This window comes from Bolinopsis microptera, chromosome 6, assembly GCF_026151205.1.
Source record: "Bolinopsis microptera isolate Bmic1 chromosome 6, MBARI_Bmic_1.0, whole genome shotgun sequence".
Classification (NCBI taxonomy): Eukaryota; Metazoa; Ctenophora; class Tentaculata; order Lobata; family Bolinopsidae; genus Bolinopsis; species Bolinopsis microptera.
In genome coordinates this window covers 11331413-11355078 of record NC_087077.1, presented here as the reverse complement: position 1 = coordinate 11355078, position 23666 = coordinate 11331413, and the positions used below count along the sequence as shown (strand labels likewise).

The 23666-nt window shown below is 36.1% G+C and overlaps 6 protein-coding genes across 6 annotated transcripts in view; 3 read left to right on the top strand and 3 right to left on the bottom strand.

Annotated features, from left to right (window-relative positions):
* Positions 1 to 64: 64 nt before the first annotated feature.
* On the bottom strand, positions 65 to 1102 carry LOC134817018 (pyridoxal phosphate homeostasis protein-like). Its single transcript, XM_063826091.1, has one exon. It carries the CDS (start codon positions 1002 to 1004, stop codon positions 285 to 287), a length of 720 nt encoding a protein of 239 aa, XP_063682161.1. The 5' UTR covers positions 1005 to 1102; the 3' UTR covers positions 65 to 284.
* Positions 1103 to 1479: 377 nt separating this feature from the next.
* LOC134817017 (uncharacterized) lies at positions 1480 to 4605 on the top strand. The gene is made up of 2 exons (XM_063826090.1): positions 1480 to 1506; positions 1656 to 4605. The coding sequence occupies exon 2, from the start codon at positions 1793 to 1795 to the stop codon at positions 3926 to 3928; it is 2136 nt and encodes a 711-aa protein (XP_063682160.1). The 5' UTR covers positions 1480 to 1506; positions 1656 to 1792; the 3' UTR covers positions 3929 to 4605.
* A 45-nt stretch (positions 4606 to 4650) lies between these two features.
* LOC134817016 (C-signal-like) lies at positions 4651 to 5507 on the bottom strand. The gene has a single exon (XM_063826089.1). The coding sequence runs from the start codon at positions 5483 to 5485 to the stop codon at positions 4757 to 4759; it is 729 nt and encodes a 242-aa protein (XP_063682159.1). The 5' UTR covers positions 5486 to 5507; the 3' UTR covers positions 4651 to 4756.
* A 6043-nt stretch (positions 5508 to 11550) lies between these two features.
* Positions 11551 to 23666, top strand: part of LOC134817522 (importin subunit alpha-3-like) — a 75305-nt gene continuing 63189 nt past the window's right edge. The window contains exon 1 of the mRNA XM_063826663.1: positions 11551 to 11563. The gene's annotated coding sequence lies outside the window, so the exon portion shown is untranslated. The remainder of the gene's footprint in view (positions 11564 to 23666) is intronic.
* On the top strand, positions 16173 to 19992 carry LOC134816636 (HORMA domain-containing protein 1-like). Its single transcript, XM_063825573.1, has 10 exons — positions 16173 to 16364; positions 16532 to 16614; positions 16803 to 16918; positions 17406 to 17532; positions 17675 to 17821; positions 18013 to 18216; positions 18392 to 18533; positions 18804 to 18895; positions 19027 to 19118; positions 19266 to 19992. Exons 1-10 carry the CDS (start codon positions 16211 to 16213, stop codon positions 19570 to 19572), a joined length of 1464 nt encoding a protein of 487 aa, XP_063681643.1. The 5' UTR covers positions 16173 to 16210; the 3' UTR covers positions 19573 to 19992.
* LOC134817197 (uncharacterized) lies at positions 20214 to 23521 on the bottom strand. Its single transcript, XM_063826336.1, has 6 exons — positions 23296 to 23521; positions 23000 to 23090; positions 22616 to 22773; positions 22364 to 22484; positions 22067 to 22183; positions 20214 to 21872 (listed from the first exon to the last, which is right to left on the bottom strand). Exons 1-6 carry the CDS (start codon positions 23473 to 23475, stop codon positions 21673 to 21675), a joined length of 867 nt encoding a protein of 288 aa, XP_063682406.1. The 5' UTR covers positions 23476 to 23521; the 3' UTR covers positions 20214 to 21672.

Here is a 23666-nt window from a genome sequence, read left to right as displayed (position 1 = left end):
GTTCTTACTGCAGTGTACTAATAATTAATTAGCAAGACAAGTAAGGCATAGTCGTTTTTAGGAATCTTTGATTTCATTTAAATGTACGTACATATAATATTGTATAATTTAAAACTCCAATTTGAAGTATCTCAGCAAAAACATCCCTGCAAATTTTCAAGATTTGTAAGGGTCACTCACAGAAATTTACAGTATCACAAAAATTAGTGATGTAAAATAACCTAGTTAAACAATAAACATCATCCAAAAAAGTATCATGTCCAATTCAAACTCAGTTTTTAAAATTAGTTCCTAGCACCAAATATCTTGCTGCCAACTCTCACATTGGTACTACCCATCTCGATTGCTTTACCGAAGTCGTCAGACATGCCCATGGAGATTTCAAGATCCTGACCAAAATGTTCACACAGTTCTTTGTGACACTTGAGAAGCTCTATGAAATCAGGATTATCACCTTGACTCCAGTCATACCCAAATGCTCCAATCGTCATAACTCCTTTTAAACTCAATACATCACATTCTGATTTGACAAAGTTAGCTAAGCTTATAGTTTCTTCAGGCATACAGCCACTTTTTTGTTCTTCTCGACTTGTATTAATTTGAATGAAAATGTCCAGGGTACTACCATCGCCATTTTTCTTCCACCCATTGTTCAAAGCTCTTGCTACTTTTTCTGAGCCAACTGTTTCCACAATAGACAGATTTTTACAAGTAGTTAACTTTGGACAGTTCTTTTTTTGTAAGTTACCGATAAAATGGAATTTGATGTCACCAAGATGGGCTAGAGTATGACTTTTCTCTACCAGCTCATTAATGTAATTCTCACCAAACACCCTCTGTCCAGCCTCATAGGCGACCTCTAAGTCAGCAGCAGGTTTCGTTTTACTTACAGCCACTAACCGCACACGTTCACAATTTCCACTTTTAGCTATCTCTTCTTTTATAGATGACAGATTTGATCGAATAGATGCCATGAGAGAGTAGCCTCGAACAATTTTTAACATGAAAATATTATCCCTATTGACATTCGCCAGTCTATATGAAGTACAGGTCACGATTAGTTTACACAGTATAAGATTGAAGCTTTTACAAATCAAGTCAGTGATAAATCAGAATTTAGATTTAAAGAATTGGAGAATTTACTAATTATCATTGAGACACAGTAACGACGACTTAAAGTTTTGCTGAAAGAAACCTATTAAATTTGAAAAGTATAATTTCCAACTAACTTATAAAACCATCAAGGAGCAGCTACAATTATAGTTGAACATACTAAAAATATACAAATTCCAACTTTATTTAAACAATGTAACAAATTTAAAGTCATGGGAGAAAATATATTCTTCTGCCATCTAAGTCATTGAACCAAGCAAATTGATTTCAAAAAAAGGAAATAGTCTATTATAGAAAGAAGTCATTTCTATCAACTGAATATCAAAGATATATCATAACAATTGTTCTAACCAATCTTTCCCCTTTAGCAAGATCACCCTGAACTCTACTGTGGTGAGTAGAGTGTTACACTTTGTAACTGTGCTTAGCTTTTCCTAGTATAGTTTTCAGTTAATCTTTCTAGTAAGATAGGAACTGTTATTGATATTTCTAATTGCATTTATTCTATAATGTATTGCATTACAAATTATATACGTTTTCAGATAGATAACAACCATCGTGATTTCATTGCATACATCAGAGCAATAAACAGTGGTAGCAGCAAGCGCAAGCTCAAACTACAACGACGTCAACTAAAACTCAAACTACATCAACTACAACTACGTCAACTACTGTGAAGATGTCAAAGGACACACCATCATTTAATGGGACTGGTTATAAACGGTACCGCCAGCTTGCTAAGATATGGGCAACTGTATCAACGGTATCAGAGGAACACAAAGCAATGACGCTGATCATGTTTCTCAAAGACAAAGCATTAGACATTGCTCTAACCATAGATGAAGCACTTCTTAAGACCAAGAAGGCTGATGCTGAGACAACTGAGACTAAAGTCGGTGTTGAGCTACTTATAGCCAAGTTAGATGAGATTTACCTAGAGAGTGATGATACTCTTGGAAAATATGAAAGATTTGAAAATTTAAGAAGAAACTCAGAACAGAGAATGACTGAGTTTATCCTGATATTCGAGAGTCTAGAACGAGAACTGAAGACAGAAGGAGTGACACTTCCTGAACTAGTGCTGGCCTATAAATTACTAAAAGCTGCCAATCTGTCCAATGCAGATGAGAAGTTAGCTAGAGCCACCTGCACAGCTATGACAATGGAAGATATGAAGAAATCACTCATGAGATTGGCTGATTCCCAACTCAATAAGTCCAAATCAGAAGAATCTGATAGTCTTCCTATTAAAGTGAAAGCAGAGCCATGCTATCTAGCTTTAGACGATGGACAACTTCCAACAGAAGCTGGTAAAAAAGAGACAACAGACTCAAATACTCTCCCAGAAGAGCAAATAATGTTCAATAGGAACAGACCTGGAAACAATGTTAGAGGAAAACAGAGAGCTTTCGGCCAGAGAAATGACAACAGACAGGTTTGCTACGGATGCTACTCTCCAGGACACTGGATCAGAGACTGCCCTCTTAGAGCTCCTTTCAGACAGCCAATGAACTTCCAAAGGCCGCCTTACCAACAACACACCATGCCTTATGACCAACACTCAGGCTACAGACAAGGATCGCCCAACCCAGCCTATTACAACCAGCAGACTCCTTATTATCTATCAGACATGATTCCCAACAATGAAGAGTTTTACGGATACAACCAAGAATACTATGAAAAACCTATGCCTACAGCGAAACCCATATTCTTCCAATGGAACGTCCGTCAAGAAGAAGAAGCTGTTTTTCTAGTTGGAGAAACTGTCAATAAAGCTTTGTTAGACTCAGGAGCAAGTAGAACAGTAGCCGGGGAAAACTGGTATTCGTGCTTTCTAGATTCTCTAGATGACGAGACAAGAAGCACTGTTAAAGAATTCCCAGCAGAAATCATCTTTAGATTTGGAGTAGGAACCCTAGAATCTTCTAAGAAAGTGATTATCCCAGTCACAATTTGTACCCACAAAATTCGGCTTGAAGTACACATCGTTAACAGTGACATACCTCTTCTATTATCTTTGAAATCAATGAAGTACATGGGAGTGCAACTTAATTTCGAGACAGACACCATTACCATCCGTGGAGAAGATTACAAGCTAGAGTTGACTCAATCAGGTCACTATACGATCCCAATCCAGGAAGAAAACATGATGGTTCCAAAACAAGAAGCAGATGAGCAGATGAATAGTAAAGAGAGATCTCACGCCAGAGCTCAAGAAACAAACTTTGATCATAATTCTACTTTAAGAGACTTCAACATTCCAAATCTTGATCCTGAAGAGATAAGTGCTCAAGTAAAACCTGAGATCCAAACCATTACTAGAACGACAGATCAAGAAAAACCACAGGAAACAACAAACAACCTACCTGGTGGAACTGCAGAGCCTACAATAGTTGAAGTTAAAGACACTCCAGAAACAACTATTGAGAGAACTACCGAAGAAGTGGATCAAACAAAGAAACCTCCAAAGGCAAGGAAACCTATGAAGAAAAATGAAGGCTTGATAACTGCAGTAAGTGAAGGAGACACAGTGGTATTCCAAGAACCTGATTCGGATACATGGCACAAAGTTCAGCTTAAGTCTAGAGGATACACTGTCAACAGCATGAACAAGAACTACTGGAATGTCATTTCAGAAGACGGAAGTTTTTCCGGGGTCAATTTAGACAAAGTAGACTGGCTACTTGAGAAAGACCCTCCTGAACCTCCTCCCATAGCTGAACCCAATGGAAATGAAGAGAGTATCAAGTTTGCCGAGATGATGTCTGAAGAAGTTTTTGTCCTGAGAACAGTGCCAAGCACATACTACAACTAGACTGGTATTTCTGAATGTGTTAAGTTCTACCTATCTTGAGTGTTTCTCTATATTTTTGTCTGGGCAGTCTGTTTAGAGAGAAGTATAGGATTAAGGATGAAAGCATCCTTTGTAAGGACTGAGGATTGAGAAATTAGGCTACAGATATTAAAGGTTTGCAGTTTACTACAAACTGACCTGGACCCAACGGAGTAGGCTCTTGAGACTTGAGAACTCACCATACTTCAGAATGCCTTTTAACATTGTAATGAACAAAATTTTATAACATTTTAATGGACATTGTTAAATTATTAATTTATTCAATATTTAGCTTATTCTTCTAAGTTGTTATTTTTAACAAGCCTTTTATACTTTTGAATCGATGTTGTTGTTGTTTTAGACTTTTGAATTGATTTATCTATCACAGTTAGTAGTTCCATACCTCTGCGGTTTTAACTTTTATATTTTAGACTTAGATAGGGTGGAGATTGTTCTAACCAATCTTTCCCCTTTAGCAAGATCACCCTGAACTCTACTGTGGTGAGTAGAGTGTTACACTTTGTAACTGTGCTTAGCTTTTCCTAGTATAGTTTTCAGTTAATCTTTCTAGTAAGATAGGAACTGTTATTGATATTTCTAATTGCATTTATTCTATAATGTATTGCATTACAAATTATATACGTTTTCAGATAGATAACAACCATCGTGATTTCATTGCATACATCAGAGCAATAAACAACAATTTTTAATTCCGAATGTAAATAATTATTACTAAAAACCATAGTTCTTGTTCTCTAGTAGTCATATAACTAAAAGTGTCATGTTGCTAAGATATCATCCAAAATGAGATTAAAATGGCATAACTTCCATCTTGTTGCGTAGCATTACACCACTATGCTCCACTGTGGCTTTCTGGATCACCTCCATGAGATCATCGACACAGGTTGAAGTTGAGATCAGGGCATTGGGTCCACCCATGTTTGTTTGCACCCATCCTGGATGAACTGAGCAAACCAGAACTTTCTTTTCTAAGAATTCAAGTGCAGTAGTGCGTGTCAGCATGTTCAATGCAGCTTTGCTTATTCTGTAAGCAGTGTGCCAAGGAGAGGTAGTATTTGCAATGCTTCCAACTGCAGAAGAGACATTAAGACAAAAGGCCCTTTTGCCCCCAATTTCAGCATCAGCATTCTGCTCTGCAGCTTTGAACAAGAATGGTGCGAATTTGAGAGTCACTCTGTGAGTCCCAACAACGTTTACTTCAAAATTCTTAGAGATATCCTCGGTACTTGTAGTTGTAGGCGACTCAGATTTAATCAAAATTGCTGCATTGTTGACAAGCAAATTAATACCCCTATCTCCCAGTATAGATGATATTTTCTCATGAGCTTCATCAACTGATTCTTGGCTTGTGATATCCAAACTTACATGATGAACAGATGGACTCTTCACAAGCTCCTCCAACTCCTCACTCATAGAGCGCGAACATGCAATTACAGTACTCTCTGCTTCTAATGCAAGTCTTCTTACAAGCTCTAGTCCAATGCCACGATTGGCGCCAGTGACCATAGATACTTTCATTTTACAAGATGGTCTGTATAGAAGTGATTTGTTAGAGTTGATATAATATATAGTCTACAAGAAACTAACAGGATCTTAACAGAGAAATTATGAAGGAATCTTAAAATAATCGATATTTCAATTTATATTGGTGACATAGAACCACTGGTTTACACATAGTATAAGATCAAAGCTTTCACAAATCAAGCCAGGGATAAGTCATAATTTAGAAACGAGATTGAAGAATTAACACTGAGAGACAGTAACGACGACTTATACAGTTTTGTTGAAATAAATCATTAAATTTGTAAAAATGTAATTTTTAATTATCTCATAAAAACATCTAGAATCAGCTACAATAATAGTTTCTATACTACTAATAATACAAATTCCAAATTCATTAAAACAATGTTACAAATTTAAAATCATGAAAGAAAATATATTCTTCTGCCATAAAATTCATTAAACCAGACAGATTGATTTTAGTAAAACAAAGTATTTAGTAAAACAAAGTATTTTATTTATTAGCAGTGCAATCAATTCATATGGACACGTTCATAAAAAGGTGGCACTAGAGATTGATTTTTCACTGCCAAAATTGTGTGAAGCATTTTAAAATACTTGTATCTCAAGGAGTATGCTATGAAAGTTAACCAAATTTTAATATGTGGTCCAAAAAGAGTCAAATGTCACATAATTAAGTCATTCATCTCTTTAAATCTGTTAATTGTGCAGATATGAGCCAGAAATCACAAAATATTCATTTCTTGCACCTCTAATGATGAATTTACATTCTGTGAGTGTGTCCTGCTTCTCAATGTGATTATTGAACCTTTCTGAGATAGTTGAGTGTTAAAAGTGCAAAGAGTCACCGGTTAAATGTGGAGTTATGATGCAATTATCACACATAGGGTTAATTCTGACTAAGTATTTTAGAATGATGAATGTGATATGAATATCAACGGAATGATTGTAACAATGAACTCTATCAATCACAATTATATCATGCTAACTAATATTTAGAGAATTTAGATGATTAAAAGTGCCATAATGAGTCAAAAATCACATAAATGAGCATGTATTGAAATTATGCTGTATCAGGGGAATGTATCACTTTTTGGCTCTATATCAGGTTGGTATTCATAGTAAATATGCAGTAATTTGTTGTGACACTTGTTTATGGTCATGGAGAAGTTCGTTATTAGAGTAATAGTGGAATCAATATTCACAAAACACTAATTTTAAACTGAGTAAACTAGGCAAGTACTTTTACTACTCAAGCCATGATAATTTTGTCTCCATAATGTGACAAATGAATCAATCAGTAACGTATAATACTTAATTGAATTTTTGAAATGTGATTATCGATTCATTACCTTACCTTTCAAAATTTCATTACAACTTGAACATTACATATGATTCAATTGTCACACTTTAAAGAAAATTACATATTTGGTAGCTAGATTTAAGTGATTTTTGAATCATTTAAGCACCCAGATCAAAAATTATCGCTCAAAGGCCTTCAATATGGTATAAGCTTAGACATGGATTCAAAAATCACATAATAATAATCATAGAATGGATATAAATTGTCATATCGTTCACTTAATTTAAGGATAACTATAGTGTGACTTAATAGCGCACCTTTAACGAAAATGTGACTTTTGAATCATATTAATTGGTTTTAATACTATTTAATACTATTTTGTACCCTAAAAAATGATAGAAAGCCAATAAAAACGTTAGATGATTCAATAATCACTGCTCAAAATAGGCTCATTTCCAACGTTTAAGTTGTGATTTTTGACTCATTTTGGCACCAATAACAATTTCAGATAAGACATTCCATTCCTTACATGCATTATAGTCACCATATCAATTTTGGCTTCTTTGTGAATATTACTTTTCAGATTATCTAGTGTTGATTCATCTTGCATTTCTAATTGTGTGACTTTTGACTCATTGGCACACAAATAACGATAACTCCTGTGATATAAGCACTAGAGACTCCGTGATTTCAGGATCATGAAATTTAATCGAATTTCTAAAGGTATAGATAGATATATCAACCAACAAAGAGTAATGACTATTTTTAAAACGCATTTTAAAAAATCAATCTCTAGTGCCACCTTTTTTTGAACGTGTCCATATGATATAATTATAAGAATATATATGTATGTCACACCTATTTAACTGTTACGTTTGAGTAGTCGTGCCATGGCTAAATCTAGCTGGGACCAGTGGTGTCGATTAACATTTAATAGGTGAGTCTAAGTGACACAAATAATAATAATAAATAAATAAATACAACATTTATAAACCGCCTTATAGCTAAATCATATAACTCGATATAATTTAATCCTGGAGATAAACTCCAGTGCTTTCTAAAGCGGCTCTTACATTAACTGAGCTTAGTTTAATTGAAAATTAGACATGACAAGTTCAAATGAAAAATTTTATGAAAAGACGGATCAAAACACAGATCCAAGGACAAGGAGACCCCACTGCAGGACCGACCATACATGCTTTTTCCTTTTTTTTTGTACGTAGCTGGTCAAATAGTTTTGAATTCAGACTAAGCTTGATAAGTTCTGGGGTTCCTATAGGTAAGATTTGATGGTGCCAGGTTTGTTCAGGCGGACATGGAAATTATGCGAGGAATATATAGGTATATAAAAATCATATCAATATAAAAATGAACATAATCTAGTTCTAGAAAGAACTAAAAAGTCATTTAAATATCAACTGAATATCAAAGATATCATAAAAATTTTTAATTCCAAACCTAAATAACTTCTCTAAAAAACCATATAACTCCTTTTCTAGTATATATCTAAACATATAACTAACGAATTTTTGTAGTTAAGATATCATCCGAAATGAAATTAGAATGGTATGACTTCCATTTTATTGCGTAGCATTACATAACACCACTATGCTCCTCTTTGGCTTTCTGAATCACCTCCATGAGATCATCGACACAGGTTGAAGTTGAGATAGATAGCTTTTGCTTAAATTTTAAATTTCAAGTCATAGAGCAATCTTTTCAGGAAAAAATCAAAATATTTTGTTATATTAATTTAAAATTACATGTCACATTTATTAATTACTAGAGTCACAATTATAATTGTCCATTGTTAATGAACTAGCCCGGCGCGCGGTATTTTGTAGTATGAGCTTGCTTCGGGCCACATTTCAAAAAGAAATCGGCGCGCTATTTTTTTTAATGTAAAGGAGTAACATCAAACAACTTCAACAAAATTTCAGAAGCAGAATAATCTTAAAAAAAGGTTCCGACTTAATTATGGGGTTGGATTATTTTTTCTTTGATAGTGTAAATAGGAGTGAAAAGGGTTTTGTTTCAGTGATTATAGTCTGGAAGCCTTTTATTTTCTGGACCTTGTCTGAGTAATAGCTTCAAGGTTACTGGGCCGCGCTCAGCCTGTCATTCCGCCTAATCTCTATGATCATTATTATTTGTTAATGAACGTGAACATAATAGCCTAGGGTCCCCAGGTAACTTCAAGGTTGTCAACTTGTTACTTCTTGACGGATGTTACTTTTCTAAATTTCTTCGAAGTAGCGCGATGGCAAGTGCTACGAAGTAGCGCGCGCCGGGCCAGACCATTGACAATAGTAAAGGCTCTTACGGGCATTGTCTGCTCGATACGTTAGGGACATCAGATACACCTTACTAGACGTATTTTTGACCGTAGAATCGATTAAAAGTGGTTTTAAGATGATTGTACTGACTTTTTGGGGGTAAAATTGCAAAAAACCGATTTTTGGGCCAAAAATAGGCCAAAAAACCATGTTTTTTGATATTTTTAACATGTTAATTTTGTTGGCATGTCGGCAAAACTTGTATAGAGATAGGTAAAACACAGCCGCATAAGATGGTATAAAAATTTTAAAAATCCCTCTATTTTTTTGGGGGTAAAAATCCAAAAAAGTGGTAAAAATTTTGACTTTTTTGCGCGCAATTTATTTTTGGTACTTATATGCTATATTTTGAAATTTTTTTAAAGATTTATTTTGTAATAACAACTAATTTAAATATATTAAATATAATTGTGACCAAAAAATTCATTTTTTATGGAATCAAAATTGTAGGCGCGCCGCGCATATTTTCGAAAATTTACACCGTGGTACGAAAATCGAGCGCTAAAGCAAATACTGTCATATTTTCACAAGAACACCTAGGTTGTTTTTCAGTATTATTGTCGCATTACGAAACTCCTTTTCAACCTATTTGGTTATCTTTTTGATGTGTAATTTGATTACTAACTATGTTTTCATGTATTCTCTTTGATGTGGAGTACCCATTCATACTATTTCCTATCGTTTTTATCATATGCTTCTTCCTCTAGAGTCGGCTCTATTTGTGACATACCTCTTATCTTATACATAGTTTATCGTGGTTTGTTGATACTGAATTGGTTTAATTGATACTATACGATTACTCTGTTAGAAATGTATTGTAAGATGTGACGGAATAAGAGAAACCAAAATATTTAAATAAGTTGTAGCCATTTCAAAATATTCAATGAGGTTATATTTTTTAAATTGAAGGTCTTTCACCAAATATGACTTGAATAGTTTTTCGACAAAGTTTTTAGAAGAGCTTTAACAATTTCAAAGAATTAGAAAATTTATTGTACATCTTAGAAGCTACTACAGAGAGGCTACCCTTGTGAGTTATGACGGACTTAACTGTATGGGTCAACTACTGAAACTATATTGTTTACTATCTTATTCATTATACTGGACATGAGATGACGAAGTATCTTAAGCAGCACTTTATACCCCCACTTAGAACTTGATTAGTCACGAACAATAGAATCATCAAAAACCAATACAATAAAACATCTTGATCAATAAATGCCTAGCAGCACCAGACAGCAGCCGTGTACCTTTTTCGACTCCGTGGAGTCCCTGATGGACTTTTGTTTACTTTTGTTAATAATCGGACCAACCTTTCTTTCTCGAAACATGTATCCTATTGTATTTCATTATAGTATTAAGATGTGAAGATATACTAGATATTACAACGAAATAGAGGTATACCAAATTGGCCCTTGATATGAACTATAACCGTGTTGATGGTTTTAAATTTTGTATGTTGTAAGCACTTTAGTTTGTGAAGCGTTTACTCCTCCCCCTCAGCAAGACAGCTAGATTATAGATTAATGATAATAATTGTCAAATGTCGTTATATATTATATAACAGTTATAAATGTTCAATAGTTGTAGAGCGACTTCAAGAGTAGTGGTCCACAGGGGTCCGAAAAAGCCGTACAGGCACTTGGGTCCTTATCCTTGTCACTAATCTCAATTGGATTCGGTTTACACAAAGCATGAACATTTAGACGTACACATTGACATGATATTTATTAGAAAGCAAAAAGTATAAAATAATACGTGCGTGCGCGGCTTGAGTCGCGCCGCATAAGAACGGATGCGTGCAGGGGCTGGACTACGCTTGTATGTAAATTAATGAAATGTTGCATTGTAAATATTTAGAATTGACGATATATTTTGATCTAAAAGTAAATTTTACAAAGCTGGCTTTGGATTTAGGTAAGATTATAATTTATTTTTTTAAAAAAACCACGGATAATTTTAAATTTATTTCTATTTGTCGTATAATCATAAACAATTTAATCATGTTTTTAAGAATGCGCGGCTTTGGCGGCCAGTTATTGACTTATACATTAAATTGAATTTTAAATAGAAATGTGAATATATTAAAATTTAAAACTTTCAAAACGGAGGCTTATAAATATTATTATATTATGATTGTAAAATAAAGGATAAAATTTTAAATTTGTTTCACTAAAAAAAAAAATTTGTTTCACTACCCACACCAAACATAAATCCGAACATATCTTGCAGATAAGTTGGAGCCAATCCTAGTATAGATTTGTGAGATTTTGCAGTAAGATTTTGAATTCAATCCTCTTCTCTATATATCCATTATCAAACCAGTAAAGATTGATCAGTTCATCCTCAAGATGGTAATGTTTATATTGCCCATCAACAGCTTTGGCTGCGGCATTTTGTAGTAACTGGACCTGATACAAGGATACATTTATTGAGTTCCTTCCAAAAGTGGTAATCCTGAAATAAACATTGAATTGGTCCCTTCAAGATCAAAATCAACAATAATGTTTAAATTTAGATAAGTAGGAATAATAATTTTAGCCAGTCTCGCCTCTAGTTATATACTCTCTACAAAGCTGACTATCTTATTGTTCCTAATACTATGAAACTTGTCAGGCTCTGTAGTTCGTTTCAGTCTCAGTTCTTCTACAAGCTTTTTATAAGCTTTTTGTTCCGTGGCAGTCCTATCAGGACAGATGTAAACTGAGCTGTTCCCCTCCTTTGAGCGTAGTGTACTGGTTTTTCTGATCACTTGTGTTGCATGGTCAGAACTGCTCAATGTGAACTTTACTGGTCTGGATACATTTTCTTTCGGAGCTCCAATACGGCAGCAGTCCCTGACTAAAGGCTTCTCACTAATTTCATTCAGAACCTCCTCAACGTTACTCAGCAGTTGCTCATTCTCTGATTCTGATAGACCATAAATGATTACGTTCTTGCTTCACTCAATCTGGTTTTCTACTTTTTTAACTGCAGCGTGGATCCTCTTCGGGCGCAAGCAGCTTTTCCTAACGACTGAAGAGTAGCTTTTCATCTCCGTTTGCACGGTATTCTGCATTGATTTGAGCTGTTTGTTGCTTTTTTCAATAGCCTTATTCTGAAGATCTATGATAGTACTCTGATATGAAATCTTCTCACTTTTCAGCTTGTCAATTTCTTCTGCAAGAGGTATCGCCTTCCTTAGCCAGGGGATACTGAACTGGTCCAATATACAACAAACAGTTTCCAACCATTCGCATGGTTTCTCTTTCGTTACTGATCTCTTGTTCATCAAATTGCAAGATTGAATTTCCTCGTACATTTTCCTGTTGATTTCACTACAAATCTCGTCTAAAACACTCCCTGGCTTTTAATAGTAGGCACAAACATTACTAATGTCTTATGAGCGATTTCCACACCATCTCATTGAGCAATACTATATTAGACTGAAAAAATATCTTTTAGTAGTAAGTTTTATTGTTGAGGCTGTAGGGCCTGTCGTGATATCATGGATCGCTTAGGTTCCACCAGGATCTGGTAGTCCTCATAATTCTGCGGCCTCTATGTGTCGTCATCTTGCACAACTCCGAAAAACCGTTGTGAGTTTGGCATGTGAAAATTTGCAGCCCTCCAGACATCGATTGGGTTAACGAGTTGTCGTACGTCACCTCAAGATCGGGTGACAGGGGGCTGAACAGGCCAGAACCCAATTGATTGGGTCTGAGGTCACGTGATTATGAGCCTGAGGTCACGTGACTATGACGTCACCAGAGCTCGTTCTCCGTTTCCCGCTCTTTGGACCAGGTGAGCTTGCATGCTTGTGAAAGTGGGTGTAAGTACAGCTGTACTGTAGTTACATCCAATTACCCCTAATAGAATGAAGATTTATTTTCTGACAGAAAGCTATATAGAAATTTACCAAAATATCGACTTAGTTCAAAATTTATTTTGATGACCACTCCTGACCTAAAATTGCACGAGAAATCGATTAAACTTGGTTTCAGAACTCAACAATGCTCCCTTATGCCTTAAAATCCATTTTTATCGATACAATAAACATTTTGATCCTGTGGATTAATTAGTAACAGGTAACAAATGCACAAAAAAAACCATCGCACTTACATTGCATTCTTAACGGGTCGATTTCGAGTGACCAATAATCGTCGTGATGATATTTATACGTCATGCGTTCCTGATCATCATCAGCAATCAAGAGACAGGAGCGGCGATTGCTTTAAATCAACGGTTTACGTTATTTTTGTGAATTCGACCCCTGTTTTAACGGTTATCACACTTTGTCATTGAATGTATTGAGGATAGCTTTACAAATAAGAGGACCAGTAAATAGAATTGTCACAAATGTTTCTCTCATTCACTTTCGATAAGACACAATGAAAATTCTTACTTAACCATAAGATTCGGAATTTTTCAACCTTTGAAGAATATCGGAATTTTATAAAATGTAAGGAATATAAGGAATATAATTTCTTGCGGGAATAATTCCTGAAATATTGTCGACAGGTTCAAGTCTACTAGCAGGAACCCGTCTAACCCATTTTGACAGGTCACGGGACCACCACGAATTGAATTATAAAGATCTATCTAAATTCCACGAAGACTACGGACCAAGTTTAAATACTTCATTATAGTTGGATTCGGGAAGCAGTTCAATTGTGCTTTGCACGGAACAACTTATATCACGAGACCGCCATTTCTGTTGAACCGAGAGATTGCAAATCAAACTAGTTTCAATTTCAGATCACCTTTTATATGTTCATTTGTGGTGGACTGGTCAGTATACAAACGTGGCACGTGCGGGCATATTTCTCAGTTTGAGTTACGAATTGCTTCATGCATGAGTTAAGTAATTCTTTGTGGTCGACTTGCTTTCGATCAAAACTTCATTAAATGAAATCGCTTTAGGGACATGTGTCAAAACTTCATTACTACCAACGCGCACCAATTAGACACCACCCTTGCAGTTGCTCTATGTAGTCGAGTTTTTCTCAGTCAGATTTGGTTGACTGTTATTTCTTTTTGAGGTCTCGACAAACAGCTGATCATACGGTAGGCATATGCGCGCTATATCTACGCCTTTGGCAAGATCATAGGACATAGAAGTTCAAGGAAATTTAACAACCATAACTTTAAACTTACTTGCTGGACAACAAACGCAGCCACGTCGTAATTCTCCCAATAACTGCTGTGTAGAAGAGCTGGCAGGATGAGAGAAGGAAAAGAGCGCAGAGCTTCAGGATAGCTTTACAAATAAGAGGACCAGTAAATAAAATTGTCACAAGTGTTTCTCTCATTCACTTTCGATAAGACACAATGAAAATTCTTACTTAACCATAAGATTCGGAATTTTTCAACCGTTGAAGAATATCGGGCATTTTTCAGAATTTGGCCGCCAAATTTTTTTAAAGGCCTAACTCAAAATTCTAATACAAAACTTAAGGTCATGAGGCGATTCTACGTCGATTCTGAAAATTGAAAAAATATTGAAACCCTATTGAGTTCTATTGTTTTGAGCGAAATCAGTTTTGCAAATATCGCGAACTGATATATGGGCGATTTTGTTCATTTTTTGCAACTATTTGAACACAGAATCCACAGTTAGGTAGATATTGAGCTGATAATCATAGAGAATGTGTAGTATAAGCTTACCTTCCATATAAAGTTGGTTTCATTCAAAAATATTGATATTGGACCAATTTATGAGCCAAAATCGATCAAATTTGGTGCGTATGCCCAAATATGGTCATATGGTTTTTGGCTCATAACTCAGTCATTTTTTGTCCAATCTTGATGAAAATTCATATACGAGTTCAGGGGACCACTAGCTACAAAAAAAGGGTTTTGGGCATGTTCAGGGTATTTGGCTAAATTGGGCCTGATTTGGACCAAATATGGGCGTGGCTGCCCCGCGGGCACCGTTTGGCGGTTGGGGTCCGGGACCCCTCAAAAGTTCGGTTGACACCGGTCCTAGTTTGTTGGTTAACTGCTATCCCCCCCCCCTTAAGGCATAAGGAAGCATTGTTGAGTTCTGAAACCAAGTTTAATCGATTTCTCGTGCAATTTTAGGTTAAGAGTGATCATCAAAATACATTTTGAACAAAGTCGATATTTTGGTAAATTTCTAGCTTTCTGTCAGAAAATAAATCTTCATTCTATTAGGGGTAATTGGATGTAACTACAGTACAGCTGTACTTAACCCACTTTCACAAGCATGCAAGCTCACCTGCTCCAAAGAGCGGGAAACGGAGAACGAGCTCAGGTGACGTCATAGTCACGTGACCTCAGGCTCATAATCACGTGGCCTCAGACCCAATCAATTGGGTTCTGGCCTGTTCAGCCCCCTGTCACCCGATCTTGAGGTGACGTACGACAACTCGTTAACCCAATCGATGTCTGGAGGGCTGCAAATTTTCACATGCCAAACTCACAACGGTTTTTCGGAGTTGTGCGAGATGACAACACATAGAGGCCGCAGAATTATGAGGACTACCAGATCCTGGTGGAACCTAAGCGATCCATGATATCACGACAGGCCCTATTGAGGCTGTAATAAACTTGCTAGACTTAATTTATTACTTGAATTTTGTATTCGATTTTGAAAATCTTGGACCTGAAAAAATCGTCAAAAAACGAGGTTCAAGATTTTCAAAATCGAATACAAAATTTTTTCTAATATTTTTTTCAATATTTTTTTCAATATTTTTCCATGAGACTAAAAACAGCTGATAGATATCACTCCCTTCTATCAGAAGCAACTATAAAGTCAATTTCAAGAGAATTTTGATGAAGACCCCCGCCCCCTTGAACAGTACAGACTGCAGTCATAAGCACAGCCCACTGCCCAGTTACCATGGGAACTAGGGGGCTTATTTTTTTTTTCTTGAGTTCAATTTTTTCCGGGGTAGGGGGACTGCAGCTCCCCTGCCCCCCCCCCCCCCCTGCACTGGCTACGTGCTTGACTAAAATGAGTCATCATAAGATGATAATGGTGATAAGCATTGCCTGTTTTGAGCTATGAAGTGTTGAAAGCTTGCATTGCTGTAGGTTAATCATGATGAATAGTTGAAGAATCAATATTATATTAGTATGGCTACAGCTGTCTGTCACCGACAAGAAGTTGGAACTTGGCAATCAATATTTCCTGCTGATCAGTTGACAGGACAAAAATCTGCATTCTTTGTGAAGAAGTTGCTTGCTGTATCCGTGTCTTACTTGACTTATCTACGCAACATATTTCCAGGTTAATGACGCCTTGTAAAAAATTGTTTAATCTACCTAATAAAGTGTTCAAATGGTGCATCTAAGTAAAGGGTGGACAATTTTTTATTGAACAATATTACTGCCAAGTAATTTCTTTGATTATTATATCTAATACCTTTGCTAAGTTACTTGACTTTCATCCCTCAGAAAATGCGTATAGTAATAGAAATATGGAGGACTTAGAGTTGAAGATTCTCTCTGACAGTAGCTCCTGTCCTGGGGCGAATAAAGTAAGTGAAATTAAAGCCCTATTATAGAAACGTAAAAACTTAATTGGCTGCACTAAACAGTATAATATATATACACATGGTGGAGTTCCAAATTCCAAGGCAACAAATTGTTTTGACTCACATACTTACCAATCACTGATCACCTTGGGCATATTGTGTATGTTAATAAAGTAACAGTTTAATCCCAGGTATGCCACTGGATAAGAAGCTGCTTTGAAGCACTTGACAAGAAGTTCTTAAATTCGCTTGTTCTTGGCCTATATGTCGATCCAGCTGATTCTAACACACTTTTGGAGTCCTACAGGTTTGTTAATTATATTCATAATACAATTCAATAATCAATGATACTGTTTACATTTTTTTAATCAAACCCTCTAGTGTGCAGTAAGTACTTCCGTATTAGTCGACTACCGATTGGTCACTAGTCAAAAATTCAGCTAAAACCGCGAAATTTCGGTCAAGGAGACGGCAGAAAAGGTATTCTCTTTAAAACCTTGCAAAATCTCTTTCTATTCTGATGATTTTCGTCTATCAAAGTTTTCTTTGGGAATAGAACTTTCAGTACCTCAATTGTGTCTTGTGACATCCTGAGTAAGCTTGCTAGATGGTCATTCAAGAAAAATTCAGTCAAACAGTGAAATTTGGGTCGCGGAAAACTAAAATCTGAAAAATAGGACCAAATTTCCATTCCATCAACGTTTTCTCCGGATATACTGGTTCCAATACCTTTTATATAATATATTATATCGTCTCGCTTTATATTATATTATAGTGATATATCACAATTTCAGCTTTAAGTTCAACTACGAGGATGGGGTGGACATTTACCATAACGACAAGAAAATACTGAGTAGTGACACTGAAAATACCAAGAAAACTACAACTACACTTCTGAGAACAATATTAGTTCTGACACAGGTATGTCTTAGCTTTTTACTGTATTGGCAAAGGAAATATTGTAAAATCAAGAAAATTGAGAATTCGATTTCACTTAGATTTAATTTCGATAAGCCCCAACTTTATTTATAATTCCACAATTCTGACAGTAGGTTTACTTCAGGGGTTAAAACCGCTTCCGGATAATGTTATGTTGACAATGAAGTTATATTTCAACGACGAGGTGACCCCTCCTGATTATCATCCCGCTGGGTTCATGGAGGCAAAGTCTGACGATTTTATGTATGAAGATGAAACAATCAATATAAAAGTAAGAAAAATCGTTTAGCTGCCATGATAACTCAGTGCAACCTAATGCAATCGCTTCTTGCAATTAATCTTACGTAATATGTTGTCTGTTTCATTGCTTGGTAAATTGGCAGTTTCAGCTTTAGCAGATCAGGTGAACCGTTTCATTATTATAATCCGTATCAAGACATTATTATACTCCATAAATTGTAGGTTGGTGAGGTCAGCACAAAGTTTCATTCTGTAAAGATGCGGATTCGAACAAAATGCCACAACTTTGACCTGAGTCCAGACGCGAAGGACATAGTGGCTGAGTTAACGGACGGCAGCCAGGAGGAGAAACCTATGGAGTCTACGTCTCCTGCTGATACGGTGATGACGACCACCACTCCCAAAACTGATGGTGGATCATATGATGTAGGTGGTAGATTTCCACCACATTTTTAACGGTGTCAGTTTGTTATTTAGAACAAGATATGTTGGAATGTTTTAGTTCGCTTTATTGTGAATATCACTAATCACGATATTATATGAATGATATTTCGAAATTTGAAGCAAAATAACAAAAGATATTAATTTACTAATTTGGCAGGTCGATTGTGTGTGTGGAAGTTCTATCGAAGATGGAATGTTAATTATGTGTGTGTCATGTGAGAAGTGGTCACATGGTCTATGTTACAGAATTCTTGACAGTGTCGCGGTACCAGATACGCATACTTGTGCTAAATGCCCAGGTTAAAGTTTATTTTGTCTGCAGATCAAATTGTTTAATTTTAATAGCATTTATTTTGAAATCGATTATTATGCTCCATTCTATCGGAGATACATGTGACCTATAAGCAAATATACTCGATTAATCATTGCTTATATTAATAGTTGGCTATTCATTATTCAATAAAAATTGTATAATTAAATTTTCAAACTTTGACTGGACGTTCGAACTGGATTCTGCTTGATGTTCATATAAAAACTAATCATTTTGAGTAACATTAACAATATATTAGGTGAGTGTACGGATACAAGTTTTAAGAAGTTAGATAAGATAACAGTTCAAGCTACTGCCCTATGGAGGCGGGCTTTATTCACACTCACCGAGGTAAATTTTTATCAGGTTTTAGCTCTTATCAGTTATACTCTTAAAACCAAATTAATTCGTGATAACTTTTCGCTTGTTGGGTCTTGTAATATGGAATTATTAATCAACTGTTTTTTACCGAACCTTGCTAGGTAAAACGAGTGAAAGAGGCTGAGTTGGCACAGAGACTTGACATAGACATTGAGGTGGCGAAAAAACTTATTACCAGACTTATAAGTGAGAGGTCTGTACAATGTACATCTTAATAATCGCGACATTATACAGTATTTTTTCACTTTTACATTTTCAGAAACTTTATTTAAGTTGTGTAATATATCCAATATCTCAATATCCATACATCAAAAGATAAGTAAAGATTTCAACTCTTCAGATTTATCAGAGTGCCAGCAAAGAACACCTCCAAATTCGGTTACATCGTCAACAAAACTGAGATAACAAAACGGGGCTTCAGGACCTATTTCACATCCCCCAGCTCTCAATCCCAGAGTCTGAGTCTGTACGACAGTCTCAACGACAGTGGACTTGTCCAGGATACTGAAAGTCTTAAATTAACCGGCGAAAAGAGGAAACGTGTGGCCGACGAAAATGGAGACTCGTTCGAGTTGTCTTCCAGTCAGAGCTGGACCAAGGGTAAGAGGTTGAGGTCATCTGAGATAAGAACACCTGTCCGATTATAAACAGTGGTGACTCGTGAGGTTGGTTGCGTTACAAATTACAGGAGTAAAAACAATATAGTTTAACTAAATGATGGTTGGGAGACAGTCGAGGGTCAATTAGCATCCATCTATTTATCTATTACTTAATTTTTTATATTTAAGGTTTGTTTCTATAATGCTTGATTTTGTACAGAAGTTATTTAAATTGTTAAAAAATGTTTAATTTTTCACAAATTTGTTAATTTTGTGATATGTTTTGTAATTTATTTTGTCACTGACTCTGTATAACTTAATTTTTCACCAATAATCTGTTCAGACTTCAGTTTCCGTTATATCAATTATTTAATTTGTTAATTTATTCATACTGTTTTGCATTTCAGTTCAACAATCTATTGTTTCGTTAGAATTCTTGTATTTATTTGTTTCGTATGATCGGTTATATAATATGTACTTTTAAGTTGGTACAGTTAAGGGGGCAGGGGGGGGGGGTGGGGTCTTCATGGAAATGTTGTCGAAATCGACTCAATTTTATTCAGGTGGCATTATAATGTGGGGCGAATCAGTGTTTCAGGGTCATCAGACCTTGATTTATTGAAATAATTTTACCAAAAATTGTTGTACAATCAAAACGTTGTCTAGTAATCAGTAATCAGATTCTAAAATTAACTTGAAACTTTAAATCACTACTTAGTATAATGTATAATATGTATATATCACATGATCAAATTCTGAATTATTAACATGATGTCTTTTATTGGCGACTAATAGGTCATTTTTGGTTATGCTATTTCCTCCAAATTGTTTGTTTCTCCTGAATCGTCTTGTCTTGCATTGGTGCAACTTAATCCATGACATTGATCACAGGCAGGGAGACATACTTCCGTCAGCCAAAGGAAATACTGACAAGGGTTTTCAGCCTCTACAGAGCAATTGCAACAAATGAGGTTGAGCATCCCCACCGGGGCAATCGCAGCTTTAGTCGGGATTGGCTGGCAGTATCTTTAGAACTCATTTCTCATCCATAATGTAGTGGATTTAGACTTGCAGTGTCGAGTGTCACGGAATGGAGAAGGCACTGCTTTGTCATCGAAAAGGTAATCTGAGACCCTTCACTAGAATTACATATAATACTGTTTAACCAGCGTAACGATTTTGTAAAGGCATGAAATGATAAAATGCAACTTTGGCCCAGCTTAGTAGCTACACGCTATACATGAACGTACACTTTACCATCCAGAGGTTTTTTAAACACTAAAACCTCAAAACTAGCCGCTCCACCCGGAGCTATCTTCTTTCTCACCACTGAATCGACCTCATTCTCATCTTCTATCACTACGATGTCAATTGGATCTGAGTGTTCGTTTTTGCAATTCACCGTGTATCTCAACATCACCACCTTGTCTGCATGTCCGGTTCCTTGTTCGGAGGACATATTATGGAAATTGTGATCTGATTTAGTATCATTTTCAGAGGAGTATGATTTAGGTGACACATCACCGTTATTTTTTACAAATCCAGTTAGTAAGTTAATGTTATCGAGCGTAGGTTTCTTTGTATGGCTGCGTGAAGAAAGAGTCCGCCTCAAAGATCTTTGTTTGGATGGGGTTGAGCCCATCTGGTCAACTTGTTAGCAAGATAAAATAGGATAAATAAACTAAATTGAATTTAAAACACAGTTCTAGTAGTAAGTAGTAACATGAAGACTGAAGAGTCAGTCTGACTGAAGGCACAAAATACACTGCGGCCGATTACTAACGGGGAGAAAAATATTAACTTGCAGGTTGAAAATGATGTTTATGTAACTTGTACGTTTGTACATTGCAGACAAACTTCCTTTTAGATTGAATGGTCCAATGACCAATGCTGTTTTAGATACAACATTATGACGGTCATACAGCAGTCTAGATATAACAGATATTAGCTCAAAACCATTCAGGTTTTAAATACAAATTCATGAGGAAGAAGTACTCAATCATGTAACTGCAGCTCTACAAAGTATAAATAGCGTAACTTCTACTCAGTTGATCTGATCTACTATTGGGACGGGTCGTCGAATAAAGTCATCTCAGTATAGTATTTAAAATCACACATTTCACGTGAACCTTACATTCCATTGACACCTCACAGAATATCCACGTCAATTCTCCCGTCATGAGGAGCCCCAAAGTCCATCCCCTCGAACACAACTTTCTTGACAGAACCCCGCTGGAAGTAGCACACTCTCTCAGTGATAATGTCACGTGCTATAAAAGGGTGTGTCAGGTAGGAACACTCCGAGTGTGATTGTCCGGGGGATATCCCCTGTCGTACTTGTACTTCCTCTGTGGGGTGGTTGTTATTTGAAGACGGATAATATCAATCACTTGCTACAGTCGCGCTGGTCTTCTACTTTAAGCAGTGTCTTTATTTTTGTAAAGAATTTCGCTAGGAAAATTATTTAAACTCCACATTTAAATATCATGGTCAAAATTAAACATACATATGTATCTATGTATAAATGTATATTTGATTTTACCTCCTTTGTAATTTTTCCAGATAAGATCTACTTCCTCGTCATGTTTGTTAGTAAATGTTACTGTATACTTTATCTGTCCACGGGAAGACTTTGCACGCTTTGCTTTGATCTCGTTTGCTGCGAGAGAGAAAACTTTAATATCAACAAACCCGTGAGTGGATTGTTATTCTGAATGTAAACTCATTTCAGATCCTTTTTCAGATTCTCATTATAATTATATCCGAAATCTAGCGGCCCTTAGATCTCAGATATCGTCAATTTTTATGTACTTAGATACTAAGAAAACGAGAATAATACTTTTCTGTTCCTTGTCGAGTTCTTCTTCAGCTTGATCGTCAGCAGCGGTTGCCTCTTGCAGTTTCTTACTTGCTCCACCCATGTTGGGATAGGTTTTTACTATGTCCAGAAGCTCCTGTATCTGGAATGGAACTTGTCAGTACTCAATAGTATACGCTACTCCAGACCTGGTAAGTAACATCATAGTAGTTACACCTTAGGACTGAGTACTGCCATACCCAGCAAGTGGGCGCCGCGTGGTTGTAGACTTACCTTCTCTTCCAAATAAACTGGATCGTTGACATTCCCAGTCATGTTAACGTAGAGTTTATTTCCTAGTTGAATCCCAATAGATCCCTTCCAGTCAGATGTGTTGGTCATACTACTTTCCATTACTACTGGTAACAGATTCGCACTTGTCAGAACTCTTGCTGAAACAACTCCCGGGTTATAATGCAGAAGGTGTGCACTAGGGCCAAGGAGAATTGTTTTACTGCAATATATTGTATAGCTTTCAGTCATCAGTGCACGGTTAATTCTCTTCTAGATACAAGATCTTTGAATTGATCTTGGTTAGGAATTATATTTTAGTAATAAATATATTGATACATAGAGAAGTGAAGCTGGTGTTATTCAATGCTAATATTAGAATATTACCTGCGTGATTGAACTCTAACTTGCAGTTGTCAGAAGCATTGTCTCCAGTCACCTTGCTTACGTAGTTTCGAGTTAAGAACACCAGAACAACCTGATATGATATAATACAGAACGTTAAATGTATCGTTTAATTTAATTTCTCAACAAAGTTTTCGACTCACAAATTATTGGCAATCTTATCTTACTGCTGAGTTGAAGTTCGACTTTGAATTATTCAAATCTAAGTTATGCACAAAATTTTGTTAAATCAGTCATCCTTCCTAACTCGTTCCCAAATCCCATGAATCAAAACTAACTTTGGAGGTCTCTATTCCCTTTGCCATCTGGTCCATTATATTCCCCGACAACTTATCCTGATCAAACCACGTCTCAAATTCCATCTCCTTGAGTTTGTCGTTAACTTTTCCTACTCTGTCGTGGTTGTTCCTTCCCACCTCATCTGTGCCCCAGTCGTGAGACAGGAAGAAATCTGTCATCTTTTCTGAACACTCGAATTACTGACTGAGTATTTAAACAGGTAAATCTCAGGCATCTGGCCGGCGGGATTCAAAAGATTCCTCAGTCCCAATTAGGAACCGACCGGAAATCCGGCTGAATCCGGATCCGGCCGGATATCTGGCTTCAAAATCCGGTTCCGGCTCCGGCTCCGGCTGGAAAAAATTAGCCG